This window comes from Cicer arietinum, chromosome 3 (assembly GCF_000331145.2).
Source record: "Cicer arietinum cultivar CDC Frontier isolate Library 1 chromosome 3, Cicar.CDCFrontier_v2.0, whole genome shotgun sequence".
Classification (NCBI taxonomy): domain Eukaryota; kingdom Viridiplantae; phylum Streptophyta; class Magnoliopsida; order Fabales; family Fabaceae; genus Cicer; species Cicer arietinum.
Genome location: NC_021162.2, coordinates 61,856,071 through 61,869,361, shown reverse-complemented (window position 1 = coordinate 61,869,361; position 13,291 = coordinate 61,856,071). Strand labels below are relative to the sequence as shown.

General features: G+C 32.2%; 2 protein-coding genes across 3 annotated transcripts; one reads left to right on the top strand and one right to left on the bottom strand.

Moving 5' to 3' along the window:
- Positions 1-3,636: 3,636 nt before the first annotated feature.
- Positions 3,637-6,595, top strand: LOC101504135 (receptor-like protein CLAVATA2). The gene has a single exon (XM_004492769.4). It carries the CDS (start codon positions 3,781-3,783, stop codon positions 5,935-5,937), a length of 2,157 nt encoding a protein of 718 aa, XP_004492826.1. The 5' UTR covers positions 3,637-3,780; the 3' UTR covers positions 5,938-6,595.
- A 491-nt stretch (positions 6,596-7,086) lies between these two features.
- On the bottom strand, positions 7,087-12,755 carry LOC101503594 (protein TRIGALACTOSYLDIACYLGLYCEROL 3, chloroplastic). Of its 2 annotated transcripts, XR_003472003.2 has the most exons (11): positions 12,386-12,755; positions 12,044-12,172; positions 11,396-11,491; positions 11,234-11,311; positions 11,086-11,147; positions 10,866-10,941; positions 10,532-10,639; positions 8,512-8,687; positions 8,218-8,398; positions 8,020-8,104; positions 7,399-7,539 (listed from the first exon to the last, which is right to left on the bottom strand). XR_003472003.2 is itself a non-coding variant. In XM_004492767.3 (10 exons), the coding sequence occupies exons 1-10, from the start codon at positions 12,587-12,589 to the stop codon at positions 7,501-7,503; spliced, it is 1,053 nt and encodes a 350-aa protein (XP_004492824.1). In that variant the 5' UTR covers positions 12,590-12,755; the 3' UTR covers positions 7,087-7,500. The 2 variants fall into 2 exon arrangements, 1 of the variants encoding a protein (XP_004492824.1); XM_004492767.3 differs by lacking the exon at positions 8,020-8,104 and having other exon boundaries at positions 7,087-7,539; positions 8,314-8,398.
- Between the last annotated feature and the right edge of the window lie 536 nt (positions 12,756-13,291).

Sequence of the window (13,291 nt, the reverse complement as noted above, 5' to 3'; positions counted from 1 at the left end):
GCATACAGCAAATCATGTTTTTTTTTTAATATTAAATTTTAGGCTTAATTGCAGTTTTTACTTTTTTATTTATTTATTTAAGTCACACAATGCTTCAATATCTCATTTGCAACAATTATACGTGAAATCTATGATCAATTAAATGGTATAATTAGACTTTAAAAAATGAAATTTCATCAAGTTTTGGACCAAAATTCAGTTTGGGGACCAAAACTGGAGAGAAACAAAATAGGGGACTACTTTCGTGATTCAGTTAAAATAGAGGGACTAAAACTGCAATTAAGCCTAAATTTTAGGTTTAATTACGATCGTAGTCCTCCTATTATTATTAATTTATAAAATTTATCTCAATTTAAAAAGTTTATAATTTTGATTTTTCCATTAAATTTTTTATATGATATAAAACTATTTAGATACATTAGTTATTCACATATAATTAATTAAATTAAAAATATAAAAATTTATGAAATTGAAATCTAAAGTTTTTAATGTATTTTATTATAATTTTATGGGCGTTAATAATTCTAGTATCATATATTATATTATTTAAAACATCTCACATAATTATTTGTTAAAAAATCAGAAGGATGAACCAAAAATATCGAGAGAGAGAGAGAGAGAGAGAGAGAGTTAATGCTCTCTGTATATAGCAAATCATGTTTTTTTTTCTTTTTCTTTCTGGTATTAAATTTTAGCTTTAATTATGATTGCAGTCCCTCTATTATTATTAACTTACGAAATTTGTCTCAATTTTAAAAGTTTATAGTTTTGATTTCACCTTTAGATTTTTTAATTAAAAAATAATGATTTAATATTTTTTTAATAACATAACATATAATTATATGATATATAACTATTTAAATGCATTAGTTATTCACATGTAATTAATTAAATTAAAAATATAAAAATTTATGAAATTGAAATCTAAGTTTTTAATGTGTTTTATTATACTTCTATGGGTATTAATCATTATAGTATCATATGTTACATTATTTAAAACACCTCACATCATCATTTGTTCAAAAATTAGAAGGATGAACTAAACATATCGATTTTTAAAATAAGGGGACCAATTTCGTGAATCAATAAAAATATAATGATTAAAATTGTAATTAAGTCTAAATTTTTTTATCCCTTTAACTTATTTTTTTGATTTCATTTTAGGTTTTTTGTTCATATATTTAAAAAATAACTATTCAAAACTAAGGAACCCAACAAATCATCATCATCAATCTTCATCATCTTCCTCTTAAAATCAAAACTAAAAAAAATTCAAATTTCTAAATTCATAAATAAACTCTAAAATTCTCAAACTCATCATAGAACCAAAAATTGATAATGCAAAAGGAGAGTTTAGGTGGTGTTATTTGAATAACTGTTGTTGAAGAAACAAAACCCTTCCAACCCCAAAACCCAAACTTGTACGGGTACAAAACCCAAACTTGTACGGGTACAGCAAGATTCGTTTTCTCTCTCTCTCTCTCTCTATCGTTCTTTTAGGGTTTCTCAACTCTTCGATTTGGGAAAAAAAATTTATCTATTCAATTTGTTTGACGTGTTTGTGTTTTTTGTTGTACCACTTTAGGATTTGTTGTGATATTTGGTGAAGAATATGAAAATTCCTAAAATAATGAAAAATAAACCTGAAATTCTAAAAACACCTAATTTTGACTTTCATATAGGTGAGTTAGACATGTTAGTTAAGAGACCTATTTGACAAGAATGATTGATTCCACTGTGTGAGCTCAAAATTGGTAGAAATGACCAAAACTAATTAACATAACTATAGTTAAGAGGCCAAAACATAACGAAAAAATAATTAGGGGACCAAATTAAAAAAAAAAAAGATATCGGACCAAAAGAGTAATTTACCCTAAAATTTAATAGTACTATATTTGAATTAAAATTTGATCCCAACATAGTATCATGCAAATGATAAAATTATGAGTCGGTTGATTATTTTATGAGGATCGTCTTAAGCATTTTAGAGGTCTTATTCTAATCTTAAAAATTAAATTTCTAATAAAAAACAAAGTATAATTTTAATAATTAAAAATTATTTTAAAATATTATATTTTGATCAAATGAAACACAAAAAACACAAACTACTTTATTTAAATTGAAAATAACATTGCAATACTACTTAAATCTACTATAAGCTTCTATCTATTAAAAAATAGTCATGTTTCTAACATTTTTTTTAAATAAATTCATCAATTTAATCTTCAAACGGTATTGTCTACAAATGTTTTTATTATATTATTAAAGAAATAGAACCCCTCACCAATTGAAGACTTATGCAATTGGGTTGGAGGCACATGCACATAGTCAACCCTGTATTTGATCTAGTTGTGATTTATAGCAAATGAAAAAATATATGTTTAGATTGTGGATCCTTTAAATATATCTCAGTTAATTCAAGTGATTAATCGAAATAAATATAATATTTAATATGAAGCAGTTCTCAATTGATCACGTGGAAGGAGATTTTGAAGAAGAAAAAAAGAAAAAAAAGGCTTGTAGTAGCTACATGAATTAAGCATGAAGATAAATTGATTATGGAAGATAAGTATGGAAGGAAATTGATTAGGGAGGAGTTGAACCCCGGAACTAATTCTTAAAAATTATGGAAGGAAATTGATTTTTATGAAGATAAGTATTAGTTGTCTTGTCGAAATTAAATGGTTTCAGAAAATATAAATTTTTATTTTATTATTAAAAATATTGATTTAAAGTATAAACTATTATTTTAATTCAACAGTCATTAATTTATATTTGTTTGAATAAAATAACTCATACCATAACAAATTGAGATCATTTGATAGAAGTTGAATACACAACAAAAATTAGATAAATCAATTAAGTTGGAGTTATATCACCTAGCAATATTGATTGACATGATGTTTAGATAGATAATATGTTTAGATGTTTATTTAAATTGGTGATTAAGTTAATGTTTCATTTTAATTACGATAAATCATTATAATTTAGTCAATCATACAGTAAAACAAAAAAAGTTTGTTTGTATTAGCAACAAAAGAAGTATAGTAGCGGCTGCGGAACTAAAATCACATTGTGGCAAGCGTTTATCGATCATTTTGTGTACTAGTATTGTACACCATTTTCTGTTATTTTACAATTTATAGATAAATAAGTGAAAAAATTATGTGGGGTAAGGAGAAAAAGTAAGGACTACATACAGCCCATAGCAAACGTCACATTTGCTTCACCCACATCAAATTACTGGAATAGGAATATATGCAATAAGATATGAAAGATAGTTAAAATAGATAGGTGATAATGATATTGTAAGAGAGAGAGAGTGAGATAAAAAAAAAATGTAAAAGAAAAAAATTAATGTAGAAAAATTATAACACTTTTGTTAGTTATATATGTCTTTATTCATATTTTCAATTACATACAAATACAAATAAGTTACTTAACTTAGTTAAAGTATATAGTAAATTAAAGTTGGCGTAAGTTTTAAAAGGAAAAGGGAAGAGATTGGCAACAAAAAGAAAAAGGAATACAAAAAAGAAAGTAAAGAGAGGGAAGAAAGCACTCCAAAGCCACTTTATCATCACTGTGACACACACCACCAACCTAAGAAAGAAACACCAATGTAAGTTGTTATTGTTGTTCTTCCTCTTTCTCTTTTGTCCTCTCTTCCTTTGTGTTTTTCCCCCTCATGTATTCATTGTAATCTTCAACAAAAAAAAAAAAATCCTCAAGTTCCTCTTTTGCATCTTCAAACTCTTCCTAAAAAATCTCACCTTTACCATGCCCCTCCAACATTTTATGCATTCACTCACTCTCCTTTACCTTATTATTCTATTTTCAACCCTTTCTCACTCAATTGATATTAACCCACAAGACAAAACATCTCTTTTATGGTTCAAATCATTGCTGCATGACCCTAGCCAAAGTTTATCCAACTGGGTTGGCTCCAATTGTACTTCATGGAATGGAATCACTTGTGACAATACTACTGGTAGAGTGATTTCCATCAACCTAACTTCTATGAACTTGTCAGGACAAATCCACCCTAACTTTTGTAACCTTTTGTATCTCAACAAGGTGGTTTTGTCTCAGAACAGTTTCACATGCACTCTACCTGTTTGTTTTGGGAACTTACTTAACCTTAGAGTTATTGATCTTAGTCACAACAGGTTTCATGGTGGAATACCAGATTCTTTCATGAGGCTTAATCATCTCACTGAGCTTGTTTTGAATGAGAATCCATTTTTGGGAGGTTCACTTCCTTTTTGGATAGGTAACTTCTCTGCAAATCTTGAAAGAATCCATCTTGGTTTGTGTTCATTTAGTGGTGGTATACCTGAAAGCTTGCTTTACTCGAAGTCTCTTAAGTATTTGAACCTTGAAAACAATCTCTTGAATGGAAATCTTGATGATTTTCATCAGAATTTGGTTTTTCTCAACCTTGCTTCTAATCAGTTTACAGGTACTTTGCCTTGCTTTGCAGCTTCTGTTCAGTCTTTAACTGTGTTGAATTTGTCCAACAATTCTATTGTTGGGGGATTACCTGCTTGTATTGCTTCTTTTCAAAGTTTGACTCATTTGAACCTTTCAAGGAACCAGTTGAAGTATAGAATATATCCTAGGCTTGTTTTCTCAGAGAAACTTGTTGTTTTGGACTTGAGTAATAATGATTTATCTGGTCCAATTCCAAATAAAATTGCAGAGACCACTGAGAAACTTGGCCTTGTTTTTCTTGACCTTTCTTATAATCAATTCTCTGGTGAAATTCCATTGAAAATTACCGAGTTGAAAAGCTTGCAGGCCTTGTTCCTTTCACACAATCTTCTTTCAGGAGAAATTCCTGCTAGAATTGGAAATTTGACATATCTTCAAGTCATTGATCTCTCACACAACTCTTTGTCCGGTACCATTCCATTCAGCATTGTTGGGTGCTTTCAGTTGTATGCTCTAATACTTAATAACAACAACCTTTCGGGTGTAATTCAACCGGAGTTTGACGCGTTGGATATCTTGAGGATACTAGATATAAGCAACAATAGGTTTTCTGGGGCTATTCCACTCACTTTGGCTGGATGTAAATCTTTGGAGATTGTAGATTTTAGTTCCAATGACCTTTCTGGATCTTTAAATGATGCAATAACCAAATGGATAAACCTCAGGTATCTTTCTCTTGCTCGAAACAAATTCGATGGAACCTTGCCTAGTTGGTTGTTCACATTTCAAGCTATAGAAACATTGGATTTGTCGCACAACAAGTTTTCTGGATTTATACCTGATATTAATTTGAAGGGTAGCTTAGTATTTAACACAAGGAATGTTACTGTTAAAGAGCTTTTGGTTGAAGAAAGAAAGGTTGAACCAAGAGTTTCAGTAGTTGTTTCTGATAACAATCAACTTAGTTTTACGTATGATCTTTCGTCGATGTTCGGAATCGATCTATCCAATAACTTGCTGCATGGGGAGATTCCAAGGGGTTTATTTGGCCTAGCTGGCCTACAATATCTGAATTTGTCATACAATTTTCTCAATGGACAGCTTCCTGGTTTGCAGAAAATGCAAAGTTTGAAAGCCATAGACCTGTCGCATAATTCCCTGTCGGGACATATCCCGGGAAACATTTCGACGCTTCAAGATCTAACCATCTTGAATCTGTCTTATAATTGTTTCTCGGGGTATGTTCCTCAGAAGCAAGGGTATGGAAGATTTCCTGGTGCATTTGCTGGAAATCCGGATTTATGCTTGGAATCTTTGAGTGGAACATGTGATGATGGAAGGATTCCATCAAAGCAAGGCAGTTATTTTGGGGAAGATAAGATGGATGGACCAATATCTGTGGGGATTTTCTTTATAAGTGCCTTTGTTAGTTTTGATTTTGGCGTTGTTGTTCTATTTTGTTCTTCCCGGGCAAGAAAGTACATTCTCCGGACAAAAGCTTGATTTAATGCATTTCATTAGGACAATCTTTCTCCTGTAAATTCCACTTTGTAATTTGGTAGCTGCCTTCTTGTTTCAACTTTCAAGTGAACACAGACATCCTGTGTCTCATAAATGACACAACCAAATGTCATGATACCAGTTTAAACATTTGTGACTTCGAATAGAGTGTAACTGTAAAGACTAATCCTGCATCGCTCGGTTGGGAAAGAATGGATGGTTATGGTGAAAATTTTATCCGAGAAAAGACAAGTCCTACGTCTTTCAGTTGGTTGTTCTTCTTTGGTAGAACTTGGTCGCTCAACTTTACAATGCACATTATCACATTCATTCACATACCATGTTATTTATAATCAGTGGAGACTTAGCAGGAAACATGCCTTTGTATCTAGTGTAGTTATTGTGAAATTTTGATCTTGGTCATCAATTTGCAGATTTATTAGCATGTTCATGTTTATAGAACATGTATGATTCTATCTTGGTTGTGGGGAACCAAAGTTTCCCTTTAGTTTAGTTTTGCATTTGACAGCAAATTGATCAAGTTTAGGGAACAGTTGTAAGTGCAGACAAGATAAATGTGGTAGTCTGGTATGTACTGACAAATATAGTTTTATTTTTACTATGATTTGAAATGATATTCTCACAATACTTTCTTCCCTTACGAAGAAGAACCAGTGAACTTACAATGTGCAAAAGAATTTTTATTTATGGCGTATTTGAGTTTATCTCTAGACATTAGGATTTGTGTAAGAATTTAGGGGAATTCGTGATAATAGCATATGATATATCTTTATGCCTATAAGCTGTGTTGTTGACATTTTATTAAGATCCTCTTCTATTATAAACTTGTAACTTTATTATAATAAATAAATAATTTAGGAAAATAACTTCAAATTTGTAAAATTGTTTAACCACATCCCATCTTTGATCATAGAGATATTTTATACACCTTAGCATGCTCAACAGAGATTAAAAAAAAATGTATAGTTATTGAACCTTTCAATTTAATGCATTAACCATGCTAGAACAGTGAATGAGTATATGAATGAAAGCGATGAAGAGATGATCTGGGAGTGTGAAATTTTCAGCAAAATAAAGAACAAATATAAATAAAATCAGACAGAAGCTCAATTAGTTGGTTGCAAGGCAAAATATCAAAAACCATGAAGCAGACTTATTGATTATATTGAACTGTGTTACAAAAAATAGCATGTAATTTAATTTAGCACATAAAGTACTCCGTATATAGAACAAATAATGTTAATACAATGGGTTCTATCAATCTCTTCCACTCACTTCCGCAGGGTACTTGTGGTGTGCATGCAATATGCTGTAGCCAATGAGTCAAGTCCCGCAACAACCAGTAACATGTCCTTCTCAAGCTTCCAATTCAACCATGAATGCCAAATTCTATACCAAAACCCCTTAATCCCTTGTTGAACCAATTTATTGCTCATCTCATATGTTGTTATTTGAAAGCTACATCCATTCCCGTTCCTATTTGCAACTCAATAGAAGCCAAGATATAAACAATAACAATACATCGTTTACAACCACAATACTTTTCTAATATTTGATAGGACCATCTAGGCTTCCGGATGCAAACTGCCACAGCAACAACAACAACAAAAAAAAACATTTCAGTTATCAGTCATAAGTTTATACTTTATAATCTAAAATTCAGGAAAGTTTGTTTTAATCCAGAATGTTTTGCAGCCATGTATGCAAATAACAATATCGAAAACAAATTCGGCCCATTTTGGATTAGTTTTTAGCATATGACAGTTTCTCAATTAAAATAAATTTAAGGTTCTTCGCATACAGAAAAATCCTCATAAACAGTTATGGGGAGTTAACTGAGAAGGCATTTGAAAATTTTGAAAGGCAAAAGCTAATTTCAATTTAAACAATAAGTTGTTATTAAAAAAACTTGTAACAAGATTCTTTTAATATTTCATTCTTCAAGTGTGTGAGTGTTTTCTTTTATGTGAACATTTCTCTACATGTTAAAGAAAGTGAAATTTTGCAATTAAAGAACTGAAACAAACTCATTATATTGTCAGTAACTGATGAAGCAAAATAAACATGCTGAACAATTGGATTTGTTGAAACAGTAAATTCATGAGTCATTCCTTCCCAAACAAGCTTTCCCTTGTGTAAAAACAACAACCTGTACTTATGCAATATATTTTCAAATTAAGGTACATAAATTGTGGGCAAATTTAGAGGGTTCAGGTGTACCAACTACCAAGAAGATGTTCAACCATCATGTGAATCTCTTACCTATCAATGGCTCTTTTAATGGTACTATGTTGGTGAGTAACTACCACATAAGATGTTATATTCCCAGGTTTTCCAAGAGCATCTCGCCCTTTAAACCTGCTGAACAATTGGATTTGTTGAAACAGTAAATTCATGAGTCATTCCTTCCCAAACAAGCTTTCCCTTGTGTAAAAACAACAACCTGTACTTATGCAATATATTTTCAAATTAAGGTACATAAATTGTGGGCAAATTTAGAGGGTTCAGGTGTACCAACTACCAAGAAGATGTTCAACCATCATGTGAATCTCTTACCTATCAATGGCTCTTTTAATGGTACTATGTTGGTGAGTAACTACCACATAAGATGTTATATTCCCAGGTTTTCCAAGAGCATCTCGCCCTTTTATGTGCACAGAGCGAATCAGATCCTCAACAACGGTAGATGCGATAGGATCAAGTCCAGCTGTTGGTTCGTCATACAAGAGCACCTATACATAAGTGTAAAATTCTGTTAATATTTTTAGGGACATGAAAAAGAGAAAGGAAAATGAAGGAGGAAGTTGCATGTTGATTAAATAACAGTAAAAGTCACATCAGTGACAGGAAGTATCTGAGAAGTTGGAAAATTTAGTGCTGCCATAAAATAACTGAAAGCCATTGAGTCTAGTTTTATGAACAAATAATAACTAGGAAGAGGATATGCGCAAAGAGGGAATTCTTCACATAAAATGATCCCTACTTTTTGCATTATACACAAATATGTCCGTTTTCTCCTTAATGTAATCATTGGCAATGGCACTGATGAATAAATAGTAAAATTGTGGACTTGCAGATATAGGCAATAACATCAACTGCAATAGATGTATAAGATGTTTCCCCGCAAAAATTAACCACAAGAACTACATGTGGTTGAGGGAAGATGATTTTATATTAAAAGTAACAACAGCAGAAATAAGATTCCATGGCTTGCGTTGTTGCATACTATCAATTGAATCTTTTCATACAATAAAAGCACAAAGAACCCTCAGCTATAGAATTTCACTTTCTTTTTACTCTATACAGTAAATATAACCAAAGCCAACATCACTGTCTAACTACAGTCGCATTTATTCCTTATGAAAGTCAAATTAATAGATAATGGTCCAGAAAAACAGCACCTTTATGATAGAAACTTCCTTCTATACAGTATCAATGAAATACAGAACTGAGACCCAATAGTACACAATTGTTAAGATGACTATCTTGCCTCTCAAGTATTGGAGATACCCAGAATTCCCCTCTAAAACCAAAGACTCTACTCTGTTCTTTCTCTTATACTTTGGGTTGGTCGTAACTCAACCCTACTTGTAAGATGAGGACTGACTCCTCCACCGGGTTCAAACTTGACCACGGGGGGCTGGGATACCATAACCATGGTCATGTTTGAACTCAGTGAAGAAGTCAGGCTGTTAGACAGGCTCTCACACCCAGTACGATGAAAGTGTTGGAGGCTGCAATCAAGGCAACCCAAATGCTGCAATCAAGGCGGCTAGGGGCAGACCGCAATTTAGGCGAAATTGCCAACGGCCTCCTCACACCTAGACCCAATGAACTGTCAGCGCGGACAATGTGAGTAGCCCAACAACAGATAAGGGACATGCTTTGATACCATCTTACAATTTGGGTTGGATCTATCTCAACTATTACTAAACTGGCTTGTAAGTTGTATGTGAGAACTGTTCAAGCTTTAAAAGCACTGCTTAGGCCATATCTCTAGGCAATGTCAGAGTAAACCCAGCACCTCACGCAACACAATGAAAGTGTTGCAGACTACAATGAAGGCAACACCAATTCCCCATTTAAGGTGGCTAGGGGCACACCGTAATTATGGCAGAACTTCCAACACCTTCCTTCCTCTCATGCATTGGAGATACCCATAATTTACCTCTCAATTTTAACCCTAAAACAAAAGACTTCTCACTATTTTTTCTTTTCTATTATATATGCTCTGTCATTCCCTCTCTAACTACCTAACAAACTAGCTATTACAACAGTAATTTACAATAAACTAACCAACCTAACTGGGGTTCTGCTAACACAAACTAAAAATTGAAGATAATTGTATTAAAAAAAAAACAAAATTAATTCATGTAATAAACAAATAACACTGCTTGAATTTATAAATGAAACTCATCTAAAGCAAATAAAAGTACTAACAAAAGACAACCCTGCCTTGTGTAGGCATTTTAAACATTAATTCAGAACCACGCGAAATGGCATTAAGTAGTTGATAATCAGAGGGAGGATTGGACACATAAGAATATGAAAGGAGAAATTTCAGAAGTTAACATACCTCTGGTTCTATTGAATCCTGTGTGGTGTCATAAATAATAGATCGAGCTAAAGCAACTCGCTTTTTCATTCCACCTGATAACTCGGAAGGAAGTCGATCCTCAACTCCCTGTAAAAATGGTGGATAAGGAGTTATTCTATACATATAAAACAAAATGACTGTAAAACTAAAATGTGCAAAGCATAGTGCAAATTAACCACTCCAGCTGTATCTATATGAAACTAATTTTTCAATGGCAGAAGGAAAACATATACTATTTTTTCTACTCTTTGATGAAGTATTCACTGCCAGATGTTACTGGATGAACCAAGTATTGCACGTATATGAAGTATACCTTCAAACCAACTGCAGCCAAGGTTTCCTTGACAAGCTCCAATATCTGTTCCTCAGGCATGCTCGAGTGTTCGTACCTGAACAATAACAAGGTCAGAAACAAAAAAGAAAAGGATTGAAGAAGACAGAAATCTATTAAATACACAACTTATATCACCCTTTACACAACAATCTTAAAAAGGAAGTGAAATTTCAAAGTCAAGATTAAGCCTGCGTCTTACAAGAGGAAACCAACATTTTCGCGAACAGTCAAAGAATCAAATAGTGCCGCACTTTGGAACACCTGTTTACAGATAAATAAATTAAATTAAAGCTGACAAAGTAATAGCACTTAAGAATATGCATGTCAAAGATAACTCTGAAACTTACTAATCCAATCCGAAGACCAGATATCTCATCATCGCTTATCAAACCACCTCTCTTTCTACCTCGGATATAAACTTCTCCCTGATCAATAGAAAAGGGGTAACACTCAAGAGGTAAGGTCAATTATTATTGAATAAAAATGACATGCCCAAATCTGGCACTTACCTTGTCCGGAGCAAGAAGTCCTGCAATAATCTTCAAAATTGTAGATTTGCCAGTTCCAGAGGGGCCAATTATTCCAACAGCTTCACCATGCCTGATCTATTCATAATGTAAAAAAAGGTGGAAATATTTTAGTAAGCTCGCAATCAGCAAGGCCTCCTCCAACTTTTTCCCAATAACTTCATTTATGAAAAAATTGGTTTTTGATAAAGCACTAGTGTGTCAACCACCGACTGCGAAAAATAGTGGTTTGTTCAAATTTCGCTATTCAAGAGTGTTATAGTACTACTATAACTGCTATTTGACAACATTTTGTATAGCTAATCGCATAACAATAACAATTTCTGCTACCCTATAGTGCTACAGAAAACACTTGGGTATGGGGGTTTTCTAAACTAACTTGTGAAAATAATTTGTGATATATCTGTAAGCTCTTTTCAGTTTATGCAGAGTTGATAGCCGTCACCTCTTCAATCTTAGAAATAGCTTATACATAAACTCTTATACGACAACCAACTAACTAATGAATAAGTACTTAACTAAGTTATCTATCCAAACGCATCCTCCTAAGTATCACAATCAATGGAATTACAAATAAGAGTTAAATCAAAAGACCAAAAGATAAGTAAGAACAATCATATAATCGATCACCTTGAAGCTGACACCATTTAAGATTTTCTTTTCCCCAAAAGACTTGTAGACATCTCTACACTCAATAAGAACGTCGGAATCATCCTCATGATCCCGCACTGTGCTTAATTGTTCTGATTTTGATGAACCCTAGCAAGTAGCAATACAATTGATGTCACAAAGAAAAAAACCAAACAAAAAAGAATAAAATTTGGCAGTGCCCAGAAAATCAAACTGAGTTACTTACAAACCCCACATGAAAAAATAAACAAAAAAGAGGAAAACAAAAGGTGGGAAAGCAAAAAGGAATGAACTTGTTGAAGTGTAATACGAAATAAGATGAAAATAATATATTTGTGTTACATTGAATTGAATGGCGGAGGAATCTTGAGCGTTGAAGTTTCTTGGAGGAGCGATGCAAGCACAGACAACATTTCTGTGATCCTTATTAATGCGTTTAATGTGATAGAATGGATTGGCGTTGTTGTGATGGAGATGAAATGTAGTAGAAAGGGAAGGAGTTTGTGAAGTGAGGTAAAAGAAAGGGTTGGTTGAGAGGGAAACCATGGTTTTGGGGGAATTGAAAGGGAAAAGCTATAGGGTGGTTGAAAAGGAAAACATGAGATTGATATGGGAAAGAAGAGAGTGAAGAGTTTTGAAAAGGGTGGTCGGTGATTTTGAGAAGAAAGGAATGCAGTTTCTGAGAAGATGGCTTGGCGGCCTCAGAAGTGACAGGGACTCACTCCATCGATCTTTCTCTTCTTTAATTCCTTTTCTTTTTTCTAAAATTTTTTATTTTTTATTTTTCTCGTTTACACAGGAACAAAATACAAATATGATATTTTAAGTTAAGCTAGATTTTATGAATAAATAATTTTATAATTATTAATAAATTTAGTTTAATCTATAAAAAATAATTTAGTAAATATAATTATTCGTTTAACGATAAAAAGTAGTCATTGAAGAATAGAATTTATATTAATTGATAGGTATTATTAGATGATAGACATTTTTATATAAGTAAAATTAGATTATATTTGAGACTAATACATGGGTCGGTACATTCTATATAAGTACAATTTGGAAGATTAAAGTATTAACTGCTGCTCCCAAAATAAAATTTTAGATTTTTTAAATAAGTTTATTTTTCATCTATTAGAAATAAATGATTTAATATATTTTTTTATTCAGATCACCATTTTTAGTTGGTTTTTTCTCTATTTTCCTTAAATAAATAATTTTCATTCGTATTTAATTTTTATTTCGTAT